The following is a 25,874-nucleotide window of genomic DNA, read 5'->3' on the forward strand; positions in this document are numbered from 1 at the left end:
AGACTGGGTTGAGAGTTCAAATACACTCAAGAACAGATTTTAGTTCTTAGATAAGCCACGGAATTTCCCTAGTCCCTAAGTCCATTGCTAAGTCAGATTTGTTGGCTGTTCCTGATCCAGAACCGCAACCCAAGGACTCAAATCTGGGCAGGGTTGCTGTCGGAAAAGAAATTAACCCCATGGCATTTGCTACTTTGTTGGACTCCAGATACCAGACAAAGGAAGTACTGATAACAGCGTGAGCTGGTCTTTCAGGTCAGAAGAGGGAGTCGTATTGAATACATGTGCAGCTCTATCACCGTAACTCCATTTTCCCTCCCTTTACTTGCGTTCTCTTATTACTTTCTTCACCTTTTGCTCCTTTTCAACAAACTTCACTCTCCTCATAAATCTCAGCTTCCCATAAAATTTTCATTTACATTCTTCACCCCCCCCCCCCTTTCCCTTCTTTAACTCACCCTTTAAATCCCGGATTCTCTGCTTCCTTCTTTTTGTTGCAAACCTTCACCTATGTCCTCTTTTCACCCTTGTTTGTGCACTAGAACTTTCATCAAGGCACCAGTCATGCCCACAGTTGAGAGATACCCACAGGGCTGATGCCAGTTACATACCATCTTAACACTAATTCTACCTACTGAGTTTCTTTCAAATGTTAAAACTTTCTAAACAAAACCAGGCTACTGAAGAGAGCACCAGAGGAGAAAGACACTAAAGAAGTGTGGGCATGTTTGGTTATTAATCCAAATGGCTACATTAGCACCACATTAGCAAAGCATTCCATTAAAACAAGTCAGGTAATAAAGCCTAAAATAGGTGTTGGGTATTTTTTTTCTTAAACTTTGTTTATTTTTACGAGAGTATATATTTGTCCACAGAAAGGGAGAAGACTGTTTTTAAAAACTGGTGAATAAAAGGCAGCCACAGTTTAAGTAGCCTAGTGAAGTTTTCTTAGGATAAAAAAGTCTGTACATTCCTTAACACCTAATATTATACACCCTAGTATAAGTGTTCCTTGAATGCCCATTTTTATAGCAAATGGGCTGGCCAACCCCCACTGCGATGTACACATTCTTTAAATAAGTTAACCGCTAATCATGTTATGGTCAAGTTCTTCAGACCAGGGAGCCGCTAACTTGAAGTTGACATGCACGTTCCCACCCAACGAGCTGATTTAGTTTAACAGATTTCTTGAGTTTCCCAGTCTGTGGTCTTTTACCCCTTCACAGATTTATGGACTTTGGGCATTTTTTTCCCTCAAAAAACATAATTTTCTTTAACTTTGGGTTTCCTTAAAACTTTCATGAATTTTCCATATTTCAAAATGAGAGCTATTAGTGAACCTCTCTCCTCCTGGCTCAAACATTTGAGCAGAAAAAAACAAGATTTCCAGGGAAAGTGATTGGCATAAGTAAGCCCTTATTTGGTGTTTTTACCCCCAGGAAAGCAAAAATAAGTTATAATGAACATAAATGGTATAAAGTGCAATGAGATCTACCAGTAAACCAATGTCTAAAGGCTCAGAGAGAAATTGCCTTCATACCTTCAATGCTTTGGGAGGAGAACTCTCAGAGAGGCTGGAGGCTCTGGCATCTGGATTTAGTGGCTTGGGATGGACAGGCTGCTGGACCTCACTCTTAACCAGGAAGTTACCTGCTTGAGTTTCAAAAGGAAGAAATTTTATAGCACCTCTTGGCAAGTCTCAGAAATGGTTCCCCTCCAAAGCAAAGTTTTGTCACCTTCACTACAGGACAGGTCCTTTCCACGCCAGGAGATACACAGCTTTTCTAATGCTAAAAGCTTTGCTCTTAGACTCTGAGCTGGGAGGCTTTCTCACCCTTAGCCACACACAGCAGAAATCCAAATCACCAGATCTGAAGAACTTTCTGCCAGCCCCCGTCCCCACCTCCCCACCGTGGGATGTTATATTTAAAGGCTGTTTGTAGACATTGATGGCTTTTCTGGTAGTCAGCACCCCCCAATAACTCCTTCTGGAGTTGGGAAAATGAAGGAATGTGAGGGTAGAAATTTCATATCATGTGCATGTGCACACGTGTGTGTGTGTGTGTGTGTGTGTGTGTGTGTGTGTGTGTGTAATCTGACAGTCTTTTTAATCAATCCTATAGCAGACATCCATGGATGAAGATTATGGAAAAAGGCTCTATGAGGTGTTTTTTTTCCATAATCATTGATGTGTCACCTGGATAAGTTAATTTCCTGCTAATATATTAACTGCAGAAAACTCTGAACAGGCACAGAAAAATGCTACTAAGGAACCATTAGAGAATTCCTTAAAATCTAGAGTTAAGTCAACAAAGTACTAAAAGACTTAGGCTTATTTTTCAAGTGTTTTGCAAACCTAGTCAAAACTGAGAAAAATTTCTAGTCCAACCAAAATGCTTGCAAAAGGAATGTTCCTGGATTCAAGCAGCAGATTTCTCTCTGAAATTTTTTGAGGTAGGATTTACTAGAGATTTGTTTAGCTCATATTTCTACTTTAGTTGCTGAGTTTTCAATGTCTAGTAAAGTCATTATCCTGGGGGAAGCTAGAAATCCATAAATATTTTAAAAAATACACTGAAAATCAGAATCAAATGTGGATAGAGTAAGGAAAAAAAAAAAAAGAAATGTTTTTGTCCTTGGTAGAGGTGAGGCTCAAAATGACTCTAAAATAGGATGAAAAGGTGATAAAAATTCAGCACCAGCAGGAAAATCTCTAGAATCTAGCTAGAGGGTGGAATATGGTACACATTTAGATAAGCAGAGGAAGATATGTTTAAAAGGTTACCCAAATATCAATTCTTTATCCTTGTAAATGAATAAAATCCTTCTTGGCCAAACTCCTATTAAAATGAAACTTCAAAATTAGTTTTTGCAGCTTTAACCCTGAAAAGATTTGATGCCAAAGGTAGGGTAAGTTCAATGAGAGAAGCACCAAAAGTATTCAGTGCCTCAAGTTAATCATATCGAATTTAACTTCTCCCTAAGCCATGGAATGTGTGAAGGGTAGACAAGCACCAGTCCTTGAAACCAAATGAAAGATTTGATCAGCTAAATTACTGGATTTAATATATCACATTCTCAGCACTGACAGCATTGGAGACATCCCCGGACCAAATACAGAACACAGAATAAGAACCTCATCCTCCAGATCTGAGAACAAATGCTTACGGGAGTCATCTTCAGCAGGGGTGGGACGGATTGCCAGGCTATTCTCAGTTGCAGAAACCTACAAAAAGGGTGGAGGGGGGATTAAGAATCACATTAAAAATAAAAGAGCAAACTGCTGTTAATGCCATAAAAACCTGCTGACTCTAGTCAGTCACTGGCTGCCTGGGGGAAATAACGGGCCTCAGAACAGCTGAGCATTTAAACAAGAGGCAGCAAAATGTCTTTTATGAGGATATTAACATGCCTCTCAATTACAGAGTAACGGGAGAAACAGACTGCACTCAACTGCCAAGTGTGCATCATCTCCCTTTATAAAAGAACTTCTAAACCACATCTTTCTACTGTCAAAAAAAAAAAAAAAGGGCAAAACAAAACCCTCTATCAGAGAGAATAAAGCTTCTCACCATATAACTATAACTCTCCCCAAGCCAAGATGGAGTCTTTACATTAGGAACTATTCTTATTCTTTTATCTTCCTCATTGCTAATTTCCCAACCAGATACATTCAGCTGAAACAAGCTTGCCAGTACAGAAGACACTTTGATAGCTAAACAACAAATTTACCTAAAACCAACCTCTGGTATTCTCTTCAAGGTTAGTTTTCCTTTTTGTTGTTGTTGTTTTTTCATGTTTATTTTAGAGAGAGAGAGCAAGTGAGGAGTGAGAGTGGGGGAGGGGCAGAGAGAGAGGGAGACACAGAGTCCGAAACAGGCTCCAGGCTCTGAGCTGTCAGCACAGAGCCTGACACAGAGATGGAACCCACAAACCATGAGATAGAGACCTGAGCCAAAGTCGGAAGCTTAACCGACTGAGGCACCTGGGAGCCCCTTCCTTCTTAATCCCAGTTTCAAAACAGCAGTGTTTAACAAAATGGCAGATCTTGTGCATAGGTACAGATCTCTTCCCAGGAAGCCATCAAATTTAAATAAAAACTTTCTATGAGCTCTCCCTCTCCTTTCTGGTGTCCCAGGACTTCTGGTATCCTCCTTCACACCCAAAATCACGAAGGGCCAATAGGTGACCAATGTGGAGTCTGCCTGTAACAGTCTTTCATTCAGATATCAGGGATTTTATGGGCAATGCTGAGTGTTTCTATTGAGTAAGTTTACAATGCAGATTGAGTCATTGGCTGACTGCACCTGAATTTATAGCAAGGTTGTTTTTTCTCATTACTCTGTTTTCATTACAGAAATTCTGACATGGGATAGAACAAACCGCTGTAATAACAGCTAACATTTACTGAGCATTTAGTATGTGCCAGGTATTGGAATAATCACCTTACATGCATTATGTCATTTAATGATAATGAAAGAAACTAAAAGCTCTTCAATTCCTGTTAATTAGTAGGTGCATCCATCTCAGGATGTTCTTCTCTCACCTCTAATTTTGGTCACCTTGAACGTGCAGGGTAAAGTTAATGCCAATCATGACATCATTGCACATGCCCAACCAGCTGACTTCACTACAGGAACAGCCAGGAGAGAGCATGTGAGATTTCTGCTCAAACATTTCATTAAAGAGAAGCACAGATTTGATCACAAGAGGACAAAGGGAAGAACAATACCTTGACAAAATATTCTATTTCAGACAAGTGCACCTAGTGTCCTTTTTTAACAAGCTGATGTTCCAATCGTTCTTAGGTATTGGTTAACAAAAGCTGGGCGAACAGCTGAAAGGTAAGCAAGGCTCTGAAAAATGTTATGAATTTGCCATGGGTTTATGGGTTTATGAACCTGCAGTGCGGTACGTGAAGATTATGTACTACTGTCTTTATCTCCTTTCCTTCCCACCCACTCCTCAATTCATGGTTTAGTTGCACTGATGCCTTTTAGGCTATAATTAAAATGTTTTGATCCTCCAGTTCGACTCAGAGTTCCAGTTTCAAATCAGTGTGAAGACCATCAAGAAGGAAACACAAAATCAGATTAGGGACAATCCAAGCATTATTTTCCGGATGACCATTTCTCAAATTATATGTTCCTAGGGTAGATGGGGGGATTTCAATGCTGGGAATATTTTTCTCTTAAAAATTTTTTTTAAGTTTATTTATTTTGAGAAAGAGAGAGAAAGAGCAAGTAGGAGAGCAGAAGAGAGAGAGAATCCCAAGCAGGCTCCATGCCCAGCATGGAGCCCAACTAAGGAGTCAATCCCAGGAGTGTGAGATCATGACCTGAGCCGAAATCAAGAGTATGCCACTTAACCCACTGAGCCACCCAGGCATCCTTTAAATTTCTTTTTTATAGTATGTAACATTTTAACTCAGTTCTTCTTCTTCTTTTTTTTTTTTTTTAAGATTTTACTTTTAAGTAATGTGTACACCCAACGTGGGGCTTGAACTCACGACCCTGAGATAAAGACCTGAGATCAAGGAGCACCTGGGTGGTTCAGTCAGTTAAGCATCTGACTTCGGCTTAGGCCATGATCTCGTAGTTTGTGAGTTTGAGCCTGTACTGGGCTTTGCACTGACAGTGTGGAGCCTGCTTGGGATTCTCTCCCTCTCTCTCTGTCCCTCCTCTGCTCATGCTTGCTCTTGCTCTCTCTCTCTCAAAACAAACTTAAAAAAACAATTAAAAGACCTGAGATCAAGGGTCAGATGCTTAAACAATTGAGCCACCCAAATGCCACAACTCAGTTATTCTTAAGACATAATCTCCCACTTAAAAATGGGAAAACCAGGTAGTCTAATAAGAGAATTCATTTGATACATGGCATGGGACTCATGGGACTAATGCATGAGCCCACTGTTGCAAGGACATGTGTAATTTACTGGATTTTATGATTATGAAATACACTACTGCTAAGTATTCTGTTTTACTATTTCAAAATACATTTGCAATATGTTTTTGTCAAATAAAGTGATTTAATTTTTCTAATTTATTTCTCATTTTATAATATGATTCATATTTTGTAGCCATTAATCTGAGGCCATTTTCCTGTGCACCTACTTAGTGTGTTTCATAAGTTTCTGTTGGTGTTCTGTCAATACATCACACTTTTTAAAAAAATGTTTATTCATTTTTGAGAGAGAGAGAGAGAGAGAGAGAGAGAGAGAGCGCGCAAGTGGGGGTGGGGGCGGTGCAGAGAAACGGAGACACAGAATCTGAAGTAGGCTCTAGGCTCTGAGCTGTCAGCACATAGCCCAATGCAGGGCTCCAACTCACGACCTGGGCCAAAGTCGGACACCCAACCTACTGAGCCACTCAGGCGCCCCACATCAAACTTTTTAAAGTCTCTTATAGTCAAATAAATTTGAGAACTATTGCTCTTAATCCATTTTAATGATCTCTTCACCTTTTGGAAGAATGGCCTCAAGATTATCAATATGTGTAACAGAAACAATGATTTTTCTCCTAAAATTAATCACTGTAATATATTTGAAAGCTCTTTCTCCTCATCTAACTTAACATTTGACATTGACCAAAAGCCAAAAGAAATTGGGTAATGGATTGGCAGAGAAAATTATAAATTCACCTGATATAAATGTTGTGACTTACTCCGACCAAGCCATTCATCTAATGATGGCTGCATAAAATGCAAATATGATTTGCTTAAAATCTTCCCGTCGTTTTCCACCTCTGCAGGACTCTTTCCAAAGTCTTAAGCTTGGCATATAGAGCTTTTTAAGACCCGCCCTGGCTCTCCCTCCATTTGTCTCTCCTTTACCTGTATGTGCCTTGTGTTCCAGCCAAGCCATCTTGGTTTGGAGCTCTGGTTTCCAAACCTCTGTTTGTGTCTGCCTGGGGTGCCCTTCTTATTCTTTACTTAGCCTTTCCCTTACTCACTTGGTCTCTTTCCACATATTCTTCAGGACTTGGCTCAGACATCACCTTCTTGAGGAAGTCGGGTTAAACGTCCTTAGTCTGAGCTTCCATGGCCCCACAGAGCCTTCTCACAACACTTAGCATATTGCTTTTTAACAGCCAACCTGTTACTCATCTCCCTTCTACTCTGTTAGCTTCCTTGCAGATAAAGACCACATGGAATGGTCTGCTCACACTGAGTTGCTAAGCTTAGTATTTCCTGTGCTTAGCATGGTGCCTAGCTTTCAAAATAGTTTGAGTGAAAGAATGAAATGGTCTTGCATAAAATGTGTTAAATTAAGAATACACAAATACTTTGAAGATAGGATCGCTAATCAAAACAGATTTTTTCAATGTTTATTTATTTTTGGGACAGAGAGAGACAGAGCATGAACGGGGGAGGGTCAGAGAGAGAGGGAGACACAGAATTGGAAACAGGCTCCAGGCTCTGAGCCAGCAGCCCAGAGCCTGACGCGGGGCTGGAACTCACGGACCGCGAGATCGTGACCTGGCTGAAGTCGGACGCTTAACCGACTGCGCCACCCAGGCGCCCCTCAAAACAGATTTTTTAAAATCACTTTCGCTCTACGCCATCTGAGCATTTGCTGAGCAAAAGAATTTTCCAGTGAAGGTTCATTATTTGGTCAGCTATAAGTTGCAGAGTTCCCCGACTAAAATTATGTGACCTGCAAAAATGACAATCTGTCCTGGCAGCTGTTACCAAATTCCCAGACACTCTGCAGCCTACAGTTAGGGTTGTTTCTAATTTTAAGCATCTAATTTAGAACACATGCTTCCTTGGCAACTGGACATCAGACTCTTCAACCCACCTTTTCTCCAACCTGATGGGAGATGCAGACCTCAGGATCTGGGGGCACATTCTCCTTTTGCTCCAACTTATGAGTTTTTATTTCACCACCGTTGGCTCTCAAGTCATTCTAGAAAATAAAAATAATCTGTGAGCTAAAATTAAAAATCTCACGACGCTACGCTCTTCATAGCGCATCTATTAAATAAACTTGGAATGGTAAAAGAAAAGTTCTTTTAAGAGGCCTTGGGTCAAATCAACCCCCTAATTCTCACAGGCAAAACCCATTTACTAGTGAAATGACAAAAGCAGCTTTGTGGACACATACCTCGGAGTTAAATATTTGTACGCTAGTCTAAAACTGGATGCTCATTAGAATACAGACATATCAACACAGACACACACAGAAAACCACCCCCAGCATACAGTTTTCTTGTGATTCACTCCTCTAGCAGCAGAGCTCGTGGGAATGCAAAGCTTGTGAGTTTTATCAGAAAAGACCATTCTGGAGCAGGGGAAAGGAAATGCCAAGTGCCAATAATTAAGAAAATATACTGACCATATATATAAATGCTCGGCCTGGAAAGAGAGACAGGGATGATGCATACATATAAAAACGGAGATTATATTTAACGATACCATAAAACAACCTTTTTTGTGAGACTTTCAAAAACATGCTTCTTTTTTGCATCAAAGTCATACATTGTACTAAAGACATACCTTATTCTACTTCTCAGAACAAAGCCTCAACATATAAAAAGCAGGCATTAACACTGTCCTATGGAGTAAGCATAATCACATGTTTTTCCTTGCAAAGAACACTTGGGGCAAAATATTAAAATGAACTTTATCGACTAGATCCAAAGTTAATATAGTGGTAGATGAATATGGACATTTCCTAACCTTTAGTCTGCCACCTTTCTGAAAGGCTAGTACCTTTCTGTTGTTTGCGATTCTTTAGGCAGGGCGAGAAGACAATTTATGGCCTCGGGGCCAGTGAAGAGGGTGTGAGTGTGCTGGCTGAGGTGTGGGCTCCCAGACTAAGGGACTTGGCTCTGGAGGAACATCTGTGAGGAGCTGGCGGCCAGAGCTGCAGAACACAACAGGCCAGCCCAAGGACTCATTTCTGACCCCATCTCAAAGCCCTGCCTCCAGAATCACGGCCTGAGAGTGTGCGCCTAGTTAAAGCCATCCTCTGTAAGGAGCCTGAGAAATTCTTTGGGGATGAGATAAAATGTACTTTTGACAAGAATTCCTAAAGGCTCTTAAAATTTACAGAGCAGGAGATGGGCAATGCATAAACTCTATTAGGAGTTAAAAAAAAAAAAGTCACAGAACAGGTTTTTCCACCTAGGGAGTCACCTGGTCGGAATGTTTGTAGCAGGAAGACTGAGAAGCAGCAGAATCTTGAAAGGAAGGACTTATGCTCCAAAGATCACCCATTTGCCCTATCTCCTGACCTGCCTTCTAAGTCTAATTTTGCTCATTTTCACACTCAGGGAATAATGAGCCTGTGGTGTTCCACTTTGCTATCAAATTATGCACATCCTCTCTTCTAAAAACCACAGTGAAAAATCACGATGAAATTATTCGTTGCCCAGAGACAGAGTCCACGGGTAACTGCTACTAGAGAATGCATACTTAATAATATGAGGAAAAGAAGGCTCCACTCCTGGAACACATGTGATGATTTCTAATAGATACTAGTTTCGGTCTGCCCAGGAACAGGTAAAATTCAACGCTCTTCTTCGAACTTTGTTTAAAAAAAAAAAAAGGACACCAATAGGTTCATAGCTTGTATTTTTAAATCTTAGAAGGATCAAATGTTTGAAAGATACACATAAAATATACATATGTACGGTGTCTATATGCATGTGTATATATGAATAAATGGCATTTGAAAGGTAACTTCTGGTAAGCAGTTCTGTAGTGTCAGCTTGCCAATTAAGTCTAGGAAAGTTTAAAATGGAAAATCCTATTTAGAATAACAAATTTTGTGATTACTGAGCAAGCCATCTTGTTATTTCCCCCTCCCCTTTACTTATCTACTATACTATTTCTTTAGAAAATCATTACATCATACGAGGTAAAGATTAAGTGCACCACATATTATATGATTCATTTATATAAAATGTGCAGAATAGTAAATCCATTGAAGACAGAAAGCAGGGGGAATTGGGAGTGACTACACAGATATGGGGTTTCTTTTTGGGGTGATGGAAATATTCTGGAATTAGACAGTGATGATGAGTGTACAACATTAATGTTGAATATATCCTATATTTCTCTCCAGTATTCTCTCCTTCCTCAAAAACAAAAATGGGGCACCCGGGTGGCTCAGTCGGTTGAGCATCCGACTTTGGCTCAGGTCATGATCTCACGGTCTGTGGGTTCAAGCCCCACATCGGGCTCTGTGCTGACAGCTCAGAGCCTGGAGCCTGCTTCCGATCCTGTGTCTCCCTCTCTCTCTGCCTCTCCCCCACTTTCACTTTGTCTCACTCTGTCTCTCAAAAATAAATAAATGTAAAAAAACAAAAATTAAAAAAAAAACAAAAATAAGTGTTTCTGTTAAAACTAACAGATGACACTTTTTTAGCAACAACAGCAAGATTAAGTAGAAGAGACAGGAAAACTCTCAATATTACTGGATGATAACATCACACACACAAAAATGAGTGGGGTGGGAATAAGGCCTAGGAAAGCAAAGTCAGTATTAGAACACGGTAAGGATTTTGAATGAGGCTAGGGTAGGATTTACAAGAAAAGAGAATGGCTGGGGACCAGGGACAGAGCCAGGGCTCCAAGTCAGGGTCTGGGAGACATTTCTAGTTTCTGCGCTCAGTGACCATTTGCCAGATGAGGGAATGAACGAATGAATGAATGGTACAGAACACATACTGTGTAGTTGGTGGAACTACTTTGTTTGGAGACAGCTGCCTGGTACTTGGCCATTCGATCCTTTATGGAGGTTTCTGACAGGCGTGGTAAGTCCAGATTTCGCCTGCTCTCGCTTTTCTCTGAGTTGAATGCAGAAGATGACAGTTGACCTGGAAGCATGCAAATAATGTGCTTTACAAGAAGATAAAACGTGATTTGAATGATTTTCAGATTCTAAATTTTGGGCTACTATAATTCTTTGTATTATCTTTATATTAAAAATACAAAGAAGGGTACCTGGGTGGCTCAGTTGGTGAAGCATATGACTCTTGGTTTTGGCTCAAGTCATGATCTCAGGATCGTGGGATCAAGCCCACAGTGGGCTCTGTGCTGAGCATGGAGTCCCCTTAAGATTCTCTCTCTCTCTCTCTCTCTCTCTCTCTCTCTCTCTGCCCCTCTCTCCCTCTCCCCTCTCTCCCTTTGCTCCTCTCCTCTGCTTGTGCTCTCTCTCTCTCTAAAAAAAAAAAAAAAAGTACAAAGAAGCGGGGGTGCCATTTTAATTTGCATTTCTTTATCAGGAGGCTGATAATTTGCCTGTTAATTTTTTCTTTTGTGAAGTGCTTGTAAATGCCCCTTTCAAAACATAGTAATTATGCTCTCAAGGCATTCTGTTACCACCAGTAATATAAGATAACCAATCTTTTTCATTTTCTTATTTTAGAGAAAGAGAGCACAAGTGGGAGAGAGGGGCAGAGAGAGAGAGAGAGAAAGAGAGAGAGAGGAGATAGAATCTTAAGCAGGCTCCACACACAGCGTGGAGCCCGACACGGAGCTTGATTCCATGACCCTGAGATCATGACCGAAGCTGAAATCAAGAGTCAGATGCTTAACTGACTGAGCTGCCCACGTGCCCCAGGATAACCAATCTTGACAGAGGGAACCGCCCATCCATGGCAGCCCTCAAGCCCCAGGTGCCCATGAAGCCAAAACTGCTGGCATTGTTTGCCTTGTAATCCCACAAGGGTACACCTTGGCTTTCACAAATAGGCTTCCTTTAAAAAAAACTTTTTTTAATGTGTTTAATTTTGAGAGAGACAGAGAGAGACAGAGTGCAAGTGAGGGAGGAACACAGAGAGAGAAAGACACAGACTCTGAAGCAGGCTCCAGCTCTGACCTGCCAGCAGAGCCTGAAGCGGGGCTTGAACCCACTAACCAAGAGATCATGACCTGAGCTGAAGTTGGACATTCAACCAACGGAGCCACCCAGGCACCCCACAGACTTCCTTTTAATTTGTGCCACTCTTCTCTAAAAGCTTTGAGCATGAGACCAAAAGGTATAGCTACTTATGAGTATTTCCTAGGGAACTTCAAATACATGGAACTCTGCTTACCTGGGCCTATTTCCAAATCATCCAGAGAATAGCTGTTTTCAGAGATCCTCCTTCCACCTGCACTACGGCTTTGGGTCCGAAGAATCTGCTTGGAAAACAAAACCCAGCAATAAGATTTACACAGGAGATGGGAAATCTTGATGAATGTTCAGAAAAGAGGTCTGCAAATCTCTTTTATTAACAAAATCCACAAGGAATTAGATTTTACATTTGTTTTTACATTCCACAGAATGTGTTTTTAGCATTATAAATATGAAGCGGTACATATTCACAGGTGCCCAGGGAAAAATAAGTAACTGTATATAGGTAATTCTCTCTGGTAATCATCACTGCATAATCAGCTTAACCAGAAAACTTAGTAATTTAAACAGCATGGAGGTGAATCCTCATGCCCCAGATGATACTGACATGTCTCCCAAACTGCTAAGTCCGGATCGATGGCTGTTACCTACCTGCTCTTTGTTTCCCCGATCCCTCCCACTTTATCCTTGCTGTTGCTGCCTTGGTTCCCATCGTCATCTTTTCCTTGGACTATTGCATTACATTTCTTTTTTTTTTTTTTTTTTTTTTTAAATTTTTTTTTTCAACGTTTATTTATTTTTTGGGGGACAGAGAGAGACAGAGCATGAACGGGGGAGGGGCAGAGAGAGAGGGAGACACAGAATCGGAAACAGGCTCCAGGCTCTGAGCCATCAGCCCAGAGCCCGACGCGGGGCTCGAACTCATGGACCGCGAGATCGTGACCTGGCTGAAGTCAGACGCTTAACTGACTGCGCCACCCAGGCGCCCCTGCATTACATTTCTAATCAGTTCTTCTATACCTTCCAATCAAGTCTGTATGATGCTGCCATTATCCCAAGTCATAGAAAGTAATTATCCCCCGATATAAATCTATATCACTCCCTTGTTCAAAATTCTTTAAAAATTCCTAATCACTCCTTACATTAAATCTAAAGTGCTTAGTATGTCACAGAAGACCCATTCTACATCTGGTCCCTACCTACCTACCTTCTCTGAGTATTCCCTTCCTCACTCTTTACCCTCCAGGAAAAGCAAACTGCTGTGAGGTCCATAGTATACATGAGTTCCCTTCTCCCATTACCCTTTTGTCCCTCTGGTTGTCTGTTCCTTCAAGATTCGGCGGAGGCTGAGCAACCTTCTCTCTGTGAAGTACACCTTATCTCTCCTACCTAAATCTAAGTTGCCCTCCCTCTGTTTCTAAGGTCCCTGGCCACACTTCCATTACAACGCTTATTGTGTGTCCCTGGCAGAGACCATGTTTTTTGTTTTTTAAATGGAAAAGTGGGTGGTACAGATTTTTTTAATACGTTATTTTGTGATTCCTATAAATTACTACATTTATATCTCTCACATCTAGGGTAGATCTCTAATTAAAGTTACAAATTATAATTTTTAAGCCTGGAAAAGTAACTCAAGAGAAAGCCATTTAGTGTCACAGAATGTTCCCAGACATGGTACACAGAGGGTATGTCATGTTTATTCAGCTTGTAATGAGAGCCTTCAACCAGATCCTATCATTCAAATCTCAACTTATTTCCAGATAACTTGAAGTAGGAAAGATATCTGAAATCTGGTATGACAGGAGATAAGAGTAAAACACTTAGCACTCTTCTGAATTCAACATTAGTAAATCGCTATTAAACCTTTACATTCAATGGGCTAATCAAGTCAACAGTAAAGTTTGAGACTGTGAACTATCATTTTTTCAATCCTCCCCCACCTCCACTGAGACAGAAAACATGCCGCTTCAGAAATCAGAGCCACAGGCTGGTTTGTTTGTACCACAGCAATGACAATAGTTTCTTGTAAATTCAACATACACTTAATATCATTTATTTTCAGTCGGCTTTGCTTATTAACATTATGAATTGATAAAAAAATAAAATAATAGATAGCAACTCTAACCTTGCCACACCATACTCAGGTAAGCTGCACCAACATCAACCACACCCATGTGACTTACATGACACAACAGATAATGAACATCATCAGCCAAACAAACAGATAAGTTTGGCAGGACACCCTCCCCATCCACGTTTTTTCATCTTCAAAACATTGTTCATTTGCAGATAATTAAAGTAAAGGAAATTCCAAAGACTTATTCTGAATGCTGCTTCACTGTAAGATGGGTATTATAAAAGAATTTTCCGGGCTCAAAAAAGGGAGAGAGCCTGCAAACACACTTTTTTTTTTTTAACCAAAAGGGAACAGGCTCTGAATCCTTAATACTGAAGCAATATTTCAAATATTTACATGCTGTCAAAGGTAAAGTTCAATTCTAAGAGTATGTGTTATCTGCCGCAACCTGCAGAGAGCTGTTTTCAGTCTGTGCTCATGGTCAAGTCCCTCTCTGCCTCCTGCAGAGTCCCTGCACTGGCATAACTGGCAGCAAGCTCATTTAGAACCAGGACATATGCCTTGCCAGGGCAGAGGCTTACTTTGGTTTTAGGCACATAATATTTTCCATCTTTGCTCGCTTTTAATTTAAACCTTCAGGTTAAATGAAGTCAAGAGCCTTTTTCTTTTTTAAAGCCTTCAGGTTCATGAGGGTATCAGTACTTGGAATTGTTTTCTTCCAAATACTAAAAAAGTGACTGTGCAAAGCCACTTGGTCTTAAAGAAGAAATAGAAATGTCTCTGGAAATCAAAGTTATACTGATGCTGGTTCTGAGGAGGACCACAGCTCTGAGATGGGAAAGCTTTTAATGAGATTCCAGGCAAAGCACGAAGCATTTCTTTTGATACCATTTCACCTCCAAATCCTTCAAATATTAAGAATAACAAAAACTCGGGGCGCCTGGCTGGCTCAGTCGGTTGAGCGGCCGACTTCGGCTCAGGTCATGATTTCGCGGTCCGTGAGTTCAAGCCCTGCGTCGGGCTTTGTGCTGACAGCTCAGAGCCTGGAGCCTGTTTCAGATTCTGTGTCTCCCTCTCTCTGACCCTCCCCTGTTCATGCTGTCTCTCCCTGTCTCAAAAATAAATAAACGTTAAAAAAAATTTTTTTTTAAAGAATAACAAAAACTCAGAAGCATTTACGATGAATTTTATGATCCTCATTTTATAAGTGGTAATTTGAGGTACAGGAAGAAGGAGGAGTTTCCTCTAATATTTCTCAAGGAAGTAGAAACACACACACACACACACACACACACACACACACACACACAAACCCAGGAATTCTGATACTGAAATACTCTTCTGTAACACACTTCTATCACATTTCAGCCCTGTTTACTCAGATGCCTGAGGGAGCCTTTTAAGAGAAGAGAGAAAAGACAAGACACTTTAAGACTTTCTGGAATTTCCTAAGGCTTGGCCTCCCCCCAACCCACAAGTCCTCCTTCCTGTCAGCTGACTATAGTAACTCTCATTAGTGGGAACGCCTCTTTAAATAGTCACTGAGAATCCCTAAACCAAATGTATCAACACGTACCCTTAGGAGAACAAGAGCTTAGGGCTTTTAGCTAGTGGTCTGCAGAATTTCTTTTCTCTGGAAAATTTTCTTAAAGAAATATAGTAAGTGAGGTCTCAAATATCAAGTAAAATGCAGGATTTCCTATCCCCATAATTTTTAGGAAAAATTCTGTTTAAAGTTGATTCTCAACACTTTATAATTTACCTTCTACCTCTCTCAACCACTTTCTTCAACCTTTCAAGTCTGACCTTCCTTCAGACTCTCATCCCTGAAAGTCAAGGGTAGAGGAAGGATGGCCTTTAGGGAAAATAGGACTTTGCTGAACTATCCATAGCATGTAGACAAAACCTAGCCTTAATTTCTCAAAGTACTGAGAGACAAACATTGCCTTCTTCAGGTAGAAAAAAAAAACAGAAAAAATAAAGATCTTTTAAGTAGAACAATAATATATAGAAGGAGCAGTTGCATCCAGGTTGTGGGATTTCTCTATATTTTCTGTATTCTAAGCATTCTACAAAAACTATGTGTATATTCTTTACAATGTTTTTAATGTTTATTTATTTTTGAGAGAGACAGAGTGTGCGCGGGGGAGGGGCCGAGAGAGAGAGAAAGAGAGAGAGAGAGAGGCAGAATCTGAAGCAAGTTCCAGGCTCTAAGTTGTCAGCACAGAGCCCAACATGGGGTTTGAACTCATGAACCACGAAATCATGACCTAAGCCCAAGTTGGATGCTTAACCAACTGAGTCACCCAGGCGCCCCAACTATGTGTATATTCTTACAATTAGGGGGAAAAAGAAAAGGAAGGAGAAGTAATTTATTAATATAAATAGATAAAAATGATAAAATCAAATGCTGACAAGGTGCTAGAGAATTAAATATGTTCTTAGGCTATGCTAATAGTATTATAAAGTAGTACAATCTTTGAGAACAGCTGAGAATATGTAAGAAGAATGTTTAATGAATTATATACTTTTGGTCATGAGAATACCACTTTAGTAATATAGCCCTCCCCCTAAAATAACTAAAAACAAAATGTTTCTGCCACGATGCTTAGAGTTTTTTATTAGGCTCGAAAAATATCTAATTACTGGGGCATAATTAAACCATAATGAAATACTATATTGCTATAAACGGAGAACCACATGAACTAGGAAGATACATAGAAAAGTCAATATAAAAAAGACCAAACAAAAGATAAAGCACACAAAACAGCACACAGGGACTAAAACCATGTAAAAACTAGTCATGCAGTGATAGCATATCATTGTGCACAGGTGTTTTATTATTTTTTCCTGATAAAAGTTACTGGTTTTTCCTGGTTTACTTGGCTTTTTCTTCTTCTGTTTACTGTGTGTGTGTGTGCGTGTGTGTGTGTGTGTGTGTGTGTGTGTGTGTGTGTGAGAGAGAGAGAGAGAGAGAGAGAGAGAGAGAGAGGGAGAGAGGGAGAGAGAGAGGGAGAGAGGGAGAGAGGGAGGGAGAGAGAGAGACAGAGAGCAGAGAGAGAGAGACAGAGAGAAACAGAATCCCAAGAGGGTTCCACACTGTCAGTACAGAGCCAGATGTAGGGCTTGAACTGACAAACCCATGAGATCATGACCTGAGCCAAAATCAAGAGTCTGATGCTCAAACCACTGAGCCACCCAAGCACCCTGAAATCTCTTGCATTCCAGCATGTTTCTTGTCTTCATTGCCCTGAGGCTTCTAATTCAGTTACAAGGGGTGTCTGAGTGGCTCAGTCAGTTTAGTGTCTAACTATTGGTTTTGGCTCAGGTCATGATCTCTTGGGTTCATGAGTTCAAGCCTTGCATTGGGATCCACACTGACAGTGTGGAGCCTGCTTGGGATTCTCTTTCTCCCTCTCTCTCTGCCCCTCCCCTGCTCATGCTCTCTCTCTAAAAATAAATAAATAAACTTAAAAAATTTTAAATTCAGTTATGAGACTATAAAGCGTGGGAAGAGGGAAGATAGAGAGCTAAAGTCTTTGAGGATACAACTGTTGATATATTTAAATTTTTTCCTGGTTTCCTTAGATTTCAGATAAGTAAGGCCATGGCCAGTTGTTTTTATCTAATAAACAGTTACTACAATATTAATGAAGATACTGTTACATGGTAGAGATGTTACTAGACAATTTCAGTCCTTACTCTGACATTAATTAGCCAAATGACATTGGGTGTATCAGTAAACTTCTCTGACCTTACCTGTTTCCATCTGTAAATTAGGGATTTTAACATCCTAACTGACAGCAGTGAGCTGGATTAAATAACTTTACAGTCCCTTATGGCTCTAGGATTTATGTGAAACATTTTTTAAAAATTTTTATTTTTTTTTAAGTTTTGCTTATTTAAGTAATCTTGACACCCACCATGGGGCTTGAACCCACAACCCTGAGATCCAGAGTCACACACTCCTCTGACCAGCCAGGGGTCCCTATGTCAAAGATTTTGATAGGGGGGCGCCTGGGTGGCGCAGTCGGTTAGGCGTCCGACTTCAGCCAGGTCACGATCTCGCGGTCCGTGAGTTCGACCCCGCGTCAGGCTCTGGGCTGATGGCTCGGAGCCTGGAGCCTGTTTCCGATTCTGTGTCTCCCTCTCTCTCTGCCCCTCCCCCGTTCATGCTCTGTCTCTCTCTGTCCCAAAAATAAATAAACGTTGAAAAAAAAAAATTAAAAAAAAAAAGATTTTGATAGGGACTCTTCATTCACTGTAACTCATCAGTGAGTTAAAAGGCTAGAGGAAATGACTAATATATTCATCCGGGTATACACACCTATACTGTCCAATCCAGGAGTGAGTCTGATACCAGAAAGGTATGATATCATATTTGGGGCATAAATGAAGTCTTTCTGGCTACTTCAAATTCTAATGCAGCCAACCTTGCAAATAGAATGTTCCATTCCTCTGACATTACTTTTCAACATGTTTTTAACTTCTCAACATGTTTTATTATAATGAAACCAGCTAGAAACCAGTAAGTAATTAGTTGGCCTGAAAGTAAACAGGAAAGAGATGACTGGTCTCTAGTTGGTACATCAAGGACAGCCATAGTGAAAAATATCAGCATTCCTTGACCGGCGTCTTTACACCTGGATCCATTATTACCTTACCACAAAAGATGAAAGAATTAATGAGTTACTAATTAAGGGTAAATAAAACTTAATTTACACCGGTGTGAGGTCTTCATGAGAAATAATCCACTATAAAGAGAGGTCAGTTAAAATAACACTTGTATTTACAGTGTACTTACATTTTGAAATTATAAAAGAAGCTATAAAGCATAGGTGACTACAATAAATGGGCAAAAAATTACTTTTAATATGAGAAAGATGGCACTGATAGAAAACCAAAGATAATTCTTGTGTTTATTTAACAAAACCAGTTACCGTATCCATATTGAAAGCTCTAGCAATGTATCTATTGGAGGCTTAATGTCGGGTCAATTTAAGATTTATGATTTGCTGATAAGCAAATTAAGGATATACTCCCCAACATTTGGACGACTACATTAGACCCTATAGTGTATGGACAGTTATTCAAGTCTCTTTTCCTCTTATTGGAATATAATTTCAAATGACTTACTGAAGACATTAAGAAAGCAGAAGGGGCACCTGGGTGGCTCAGTCAGTTAAGTGCTCAACTTTGGCTCAGGTTATGATCTCATGGTTCAAGGGTTTGAGCCCCGCATCAGGCTCTGTGCTGACAGCTCAGAGTCTGGAGCTTGCTTCAGATTCTGTGTCTCCTTCTCTCTCTCTGTCCCTCCCCCACTCAACTCGATCTCTCTCTCAAAAATAAGTAAACATTAAAAAAAGAAAAGACATTAAGAAAGCAGACAAAAAATGTTATTAAGATAACATTAAGTGGATAAAAGAACACATGCAGTTGTTACCCAAGAAAGGAGAAAATTAAATGTCATGGATAATTTTATAACACTGTAGATTCCCTATGGACACCTACCCATCCTTCAAGAAGGCAAACATAAATTATTTCTTTGAGGTAGATTATAGATTGGTTGGCTATGGATAAAACATCTAATGAACTTTAGTTTGTTGACCTTATTTGCTCAAGGGCTTGCTCCACTACACCAACACATATATACTGTCATGTACCAGAGATACATAAAGGTGAACAAGATACCAATGTTGCTTCCAGGAAATTACAAGAAGAAAAACCACAAAAATATTAGGCTGTTTGAAGAAGGATGGTTTTACTCTCCCATTAACAAGTGCAGCTTTTGTTGGTGTTTTGGTGCCAGCCATTCATACAGTCATCCCGGTAAAAAGAGGAACAGAAATTCTAAGGGAAATTTAAGGGCGTAGGAGTAGAAAGGGAGAGAAGTAGTGAACAATGAAAAGGGGGCTGGCTGGGACAAGGGAAACTTCCATTTTTATTTTAGATTCTTCTATTTTAGCTGAATGTACTGTTTTGCCTTTGTCATATAAGACAAGTTAACACAATTAAAATACGACTAAGTGGAAGCATTAAAATGTACCATGAATAGGGGCGCCCGGGTGGCTCAGTCGGTTGAGCATCCGACTTTGGCTCAGGTCCTGATCTCCCAGTTTGGGAGTTTGAGCCCTGTGTCAGGCTCTGTGCTGACAGCTCAGATCCTGGAGCCTGCTTCAGATTCTGTGCCTCCCTCTCTCTCTGCCCCTCTTCCACCCGTGCTCTGTCTCTCTCTGTCTCTCAATAATAAATAAACGTTAAAAAAAATATATACCATGAATAAACAGGGATAAAAGGAGAAAGAAACAAAATTTCTAAATAGTTTTAATTCTTTTCACTTGTGGATAAACTTATCATTTTCTCATTACTATTTCCCATCCTTGTTTAGTCTTAAAGAATGAGCAAATGAGTGAGTTTATGTGTTTTAGGAAACAATGACGTTTGGTGAGGAGGTATTCTCTCCTCTTCTCTCCTTTCTTTCTTTATCTAACTCCTCTCCTAGAAAATGGAAACACTACATGGAAGAAGCAGTAGTCTGCATCTTTGTAAAACAACTAACGAATATCCATAGCCTAGTTTTATTTTCTTGTATTACACCTAACTGGTTCCATCGACCCAAGCCAAAGACAATAATTTAAATAGGTTGTGAAGGTAGAAATATATTATCCAAATATTTGGTCTTTACTCTCCTAGCCAAGGATTTGTGTGAACCAAATATGTTACAAACCAAACAGAAAGAAGTGAGACTTAATGAGCCTGTCACATGCTCATTACAGTGGTTGGTCATCCTGGGCATGAAAGAAGGGGCACTTAATTTTTTGAATAACCACATCCTGGTTTCTAAAGGTTATGGATTCAAATGTCAACCCGATGACAACTGAATGTTGGTTAGGACTAGTTAATCAGCTATCTTTTTCATAAAAAGATGTACCTCAGCTACCAAAAATCCAGATCAACATATACATGAGGATAGAAATGCTAAACCACTTCAGTATATGTCACTGGGGAGTTTCTTTTTCCTAGTAATGATGGTAGGTTATGTTAATCCATCCACTGCTCATTTGTTCATAGGAATTAGAACCATCACGTTCAACTAAAACATCTGACCTGGATAATGTATCTATTCACCAAAGGTAGAGAGCAAGTGAAGAAAAGCCTTTAATCAATTCTTATTACTTATAAGCTATTTGAATTCTAAGCTTCGTTTCTTCCTTTAACTAAATAAACACTAAGAGCTAAGTCACTGTGCTAACCGCTGGGGAAGAAAAACATCATTACTTTGGAAGAAATTATAGACTTTGGGAGTATACAAATTTATACACAACTATTAAGGGGAAGCATGATATAAGTGCCCAAACAGAAGTGAAAAGAAAATTCTATAGGAGAATGAGAAGGGTTGCTTAACTTATCTGACAGAAATGGAGGTAAGACCTCACAGTCTTGATAGACCTTGAGGAGTAAGATTTCAGAAGGCAGTAATGCAGGGGGATAGGCAGGAATAATTTAGAGAGTGAGGAGTTAATACAGAGTTTAAGTATAAGATTGGCTAGAGACTGAAAGGCAGGTTGAGCTCAGATTGTGGAGGACCCAAATATTAAATAAAGATTAATCCTGAGATATCAAAATGAAGGGGGTAAACTAATTTACAACTCTATTTAGAAAGATAAATAGCAACGGTGTACAGGATGGATGGGAGAAAGGAACAGAGAAGCTGACAGGGGAGGTGGTGGCAATGCTATGGGACCAGACAGAATGGCACATACTTGAGAAGCACATAGAGGGTAGGCTTATTTAGACGGCTTAGTAAGTGACCGACTGGGAAGAAGAAACACGGAGAAGGAAGAACTGATCCCAACTTTCACAGACGAAGAGATTTGGTACATGGTGATGTATTAAGGGACACCTGGGTAAAGCAGGTTTTTAGTTAGAAAGACAATGGATTCTTTTGTAGCCTTCTTGAACTTGAGTGCCTAAGGGATATTCAAAGAAAGATGTTTGATCTGTCAGGCAACCAGAAATATGAGGCTGAAACTTGGGGTAAGAACCGAGGATCAGAACCTAGTTTGGGGGTTCACGTCTTAGAGTCATGGAAAGAGAGGAGATTTTTTCACAAGGAGAAAGAAAAAACCAGGAGGGCAGAGAGATCAGGAAGAAAAGTGGACAAGAACAGAAACTATCTCGGGCAAAAGGGAACAAGAGGAACTAAGAAAAGTGGAAGTCAAGCCAATTAATTTTGTCTCCTGTAAATAACTGATAAAAAGATTTAGGACAACACATTAGACAGATCATGTATTTCATTATCTATGTGCTCCCTGCCCCTGCCCAGCTAGTTAGTTGAGATTCAGTCCAGTTCTCTAAAATTTAATTATGGAACCAATTTGTCCCTACTATATTCATTTGTCTCACTGAGGTACTCATTTGTTAGCTCTGAAGTATACATTCTTTCTTGCAGGCTCTTGCTCCGAAAAAGATTTCTAGTGTCCCTACCATATTTGTGAGAGCTTCCTTCCAAAGATCCAATTATGTAACTTCCTGATTAAAGCCTTATCCATGTTAAAGCTGAAATCATGTTAACAATAACCATAATCCAGTTTCGAACTAATTAGTTATTCCTCAAGCTAAAGTAGACAAAACTTTAGCATTTTTTTTTTTTTTTGGAAATATTAGATAAAACTTTTCAAAGTAAATGAAACACAATGATGCTTAGAAACCACTATAAAACCGAGGGCAGCTCTGTTTGACTAAGCACTCCATTAAGTGACAAATGACTGTTTAGTCAGGAAGTTTTAAAAGCCATCTAAAAAGTCCAGGTCAACTTAGACACTCACCACCCCCCCTTTTTCCTATACCATTAACAGTCAGGCTGTCCAGTGCCATTAGAGATTTAGATGGATCTTTCTTTATATGAGGATTCTTTCTTCACTTCTGACCAGCCACAAAATGATAGGCTTGTTCTGACACATCTCTCGCCAGACATGTATGAGAAAAAAGTCTCTCACCAGATCCTACCACATAATCAGCATTTTTGTTTGCTGCAATCCCAGTCATTTCCTACCTTAGGCCAGTTTCGACATGCACCAGGCTTTTGCACTGAATCGACATTGTGTGTGCTAGCATGACATCAGCCGTCCTGCCCCTAACAGGGTCTCTGAGGAGGAGACTTACAATGGTGCTTTGAGTCACAACAAAAACCCCTTCCTCTCTGTTTAGGATTTCTGACATTTTTTTCCCTTCCACTTAAAATTCTTCTTCCCATTTAAATTTAATTTTTTTTTTTTTTTTATTAAGACCATAAAGGAGAAAGAGGGAGTTGGCAGGCCCTAGAGGACTAAAAACTGAGAGGGATGAGAGTTTAAGAAAAGTCATAAAACTGCTTTGTGGTTACATCTCTTGCCAACTGGTTCCAGTGTTAAAATAGAGCTAAAACTCATGCAGAGGAAAGGGTTCTAGGTTTGCAAACCTTTCAAAATTCTTACTACATCCTTTAAATAGATGATCCCTTAAAACATCCAAGAACTGTTCTAGTCAGGAAAGCTACAGGCACTGCAAGTTATGGGAAGAGATAAACTAAGTCACGTCAAACATAACTGAAGATTATTGGACGGGTTCTCGAATTTTTGTCTCAGAAAGAAGGCCTTATACCATTACTTCACACATGTAGGGATTTGGGCCAAATATTTAGCTTAAAAAATGTCAGCTTTCCCATCTAGATGGAATGTAGAGAAAATGATGGCTTTGCTTCCTGTCAAATCTGTTTATTTCATTATAATGACTGTTGTAACAAACCATCCCCATGTACAAAGCCAGATATGCAGGAAAGTATGAGAAAACTGGAAAATTTTACCAGCTCTGCCGCCCCTGGATTGTGTTATAAGTCACCAGCATATGTAACTCATTTTCTAGTTAAGTAATTCCCTCTGGGTACCCGGTCTGCAATCCACACGAAGGATCAAATTTCATTAGCAGTCCTAGGAAAATGCAACCCTGTGCATTTGCAAGTCAAAACTCCTGAAGGCTACAGCTAGTCTGGCTACCCTCATTGATTTTTCCTGGGAGAGGATTTTAGCTGATAGAAAACATTTGTTGGAAGGCACAGATGAGGAAGTTCAGAGGAGAAGGAGTCCACTAGCAAAGAGACAACTACGCCTTAGTCTTCATGTTAAACTCTGGCCTTAACACTCAGCCTGCAGCTGTGTCCAAGGGGAGAGAGATTCAGCAGAAATTCCACCCCCCCAATCCCCCCCCCCCCCAGAGCTACAAATGACAAAAGGCACAGGAAGACAAATTAAAAGGGCAAGCGTACAAAAACAAAATCCAATCAGCCTCAAACTCTCTTCATTTCTAGATATTAAACTGAATCCCTGTGTGTGCCTGATTTCACGTGAAACTGGGTCAGAGATCCGCAAATCTTAGCATCTCTGTACGTAATTCAAGACTTTTAATTAATTCATTTAACATTGAATTGAAAGACATGCTGGCCACTACTCAAACTGTCTAGTTCAGAAAAATAGCGTTAATTACTTGAATTGCCTTTCTCCAGTTTGAAACCGGCCCAGTCCTTACCTTGGTTTGAGTTGGTTCACCTTTCTCAAACATCATCTTAAGCCTGTTCAGCGGAACATTATATTTCTCTATTTTGTTTGCAGCTTCTGTGTTTTCACTGATTTCGGGTTTTCCTACTTCATGCCTGGATTCTCCTAGACAATTTTCCATTTTTTTACTTTCTTTCGAGTGGTCTTTAAGATGCTCACTGCCCTGGGTGCGGGGATACGGATAGCGATTGAGGGCTTCAGAAGGCGATCCTAGTCTAGGTCTGGGATGGACGGGTTCTTCTTGGTCAGCTTCGGCCCCAGAGGCAGACCTTCTTGCCACTTCACCGGGAAGACGGTTGCCTCCGTGTCTGACCTCAGCGCTGCCGTTTTGCAGGGAGTCCGTGTGAGACTCCGTTCCCAGGGCTGGGTTCTCCCACTTCTTCTTTAACACAGTCAGGATCCCCCTTCTAACGTGCTGGGGGAGATTTTCAGTGTTCTAGAAGAACAAGAAGTAAGTGCCAGTTATAACTTGCCTGTTGAAACATTCAAACATGTTGTTCTTTGTAAAATGAAAGTTAAAACTCTAAGCTGCTCCTGGTCCACTGGCGTTTCGGACAGCTGGGAACAGTTACAGTCCTGCCACATGGAGAAAGCATCCACCCCGGGAGAGGGAGAGGGGAAGAGAGAAAAAGTCAGGAGCTGAAGCAGGAAGTGATAAAACAGGATAGCCTTATAAGGACAAAATGAGAAGAAAGGAGAGCCCAGATCTAATGAGACGAGGGATTTTTATCCAGAGATTAATAAGAAAAACAAGAAAGAAAAAGCAAAATACTAGGTACTTTAAATACCACAAATCTGCATTAATACAAGTTCCTCATTACATACCACAAAATTACATGGTGAATCTTTCTCTTCTTTTAAATAAAACAAAGAGGCAGTGTAGCTGAAACCACCCAATACCAATAATCATCAGGGATTGAAACTATTGAAAGAAACCGAAAGAACTCACCAGACTTTTACATGTATTTGCATAAATTATATTTCATCATATCTGACATAATCTACGGGCATATGAACAATCAAATTCTATTTTTACATAAGAACCTAATCCTCTTTTTTCCCCTGCTCTTCGCTACATGTTTGTCCATGTGTAAATTCTCAGTTATCAGGAAATTTACTACTTCACAGATCCTTTGGTAGAAAAACACCCAAGCTTCATATGAAAACACCACCACCCACTTTCTTGATTGAAGGACACACGTTTTCACATCTCAGGGAGTGCCACTTTCACCTGGGTCAAAACGGAACGAATTTATACATAAGACAGATTGCAAACAACCTGGAAACTGCCACTGTTGTTCTTCAAGAACCGAGGAAATGTGCTTGATGAAGTGAAATTCCATGTCCCAGACTCTGAAAG

At 40.1% G+C, this 25,874-nt stretch overlaps 1 protein-coding gene across 5 annotated transcripts in view; it reads right to left on the reverse strand.

Moving 5' to 3' along the window:
• LIMA1 (LIM domain and actin binding 1) overlaps positions 1 to 25,874 on the reverse strand; it is an 85,835-nt gene that overhangs the window by 9,989 nt on the left and 49,972 nt on the right. For 2 of the 5 annotated variants that reach the window (XM_047866072.1, XM_047866073.1), the window contains exons 4-9: positions 24,486 to 24,950; positions 12,045 to 12,132; positions 10,675 to 10,823; positions 7,799 to 7,906; positions 3,169 to 3,226; positions 1,541 to 1,653 (exon numbers count right to left, since the gene is read on the reverse strand). In XM_047866072.1, coding sequence (XP_047722028.1) covers positions 1,541 to 1,653; positions 3,169 to 3,226; positions 7,799 to 7,906; positions 10,675 to 10,823; positions 12,045 to 12,132; positions 24,486 to 24,950 — 981 coding nt within the window. The remainder of the gene's footprint in view (positions 1 to 1,540; positions 1,654 to 3,168; positions 3,227 to 7,798; positions 7,907 to 10,674; positions 10,824 to 12,044; positions 12,133 to 24,485; positions 24,951 to 25,874) is intronic. The other 3 variants (XM_047866077.1, XM_047866074.1, XM_047866075.1) reach the window with 3 other exon arrangements.

The sequence above is a fragment of the Prionailurus viverrinus genome, chromosome B4 (genome assembly GCF_022837055.1).
Source record: "Prionailurus viverrinus isolate Anna chromosome B4, UM_Priviv_1.0, whole genome shotgun sequence".
Taxonomy (NCBI): domain Eukaryota; kingdom Metazoa; phylum Chordata; class Mammalia; order Carnivora; family Felidae; genus Prionailurus; species Prionailurus viverrinus.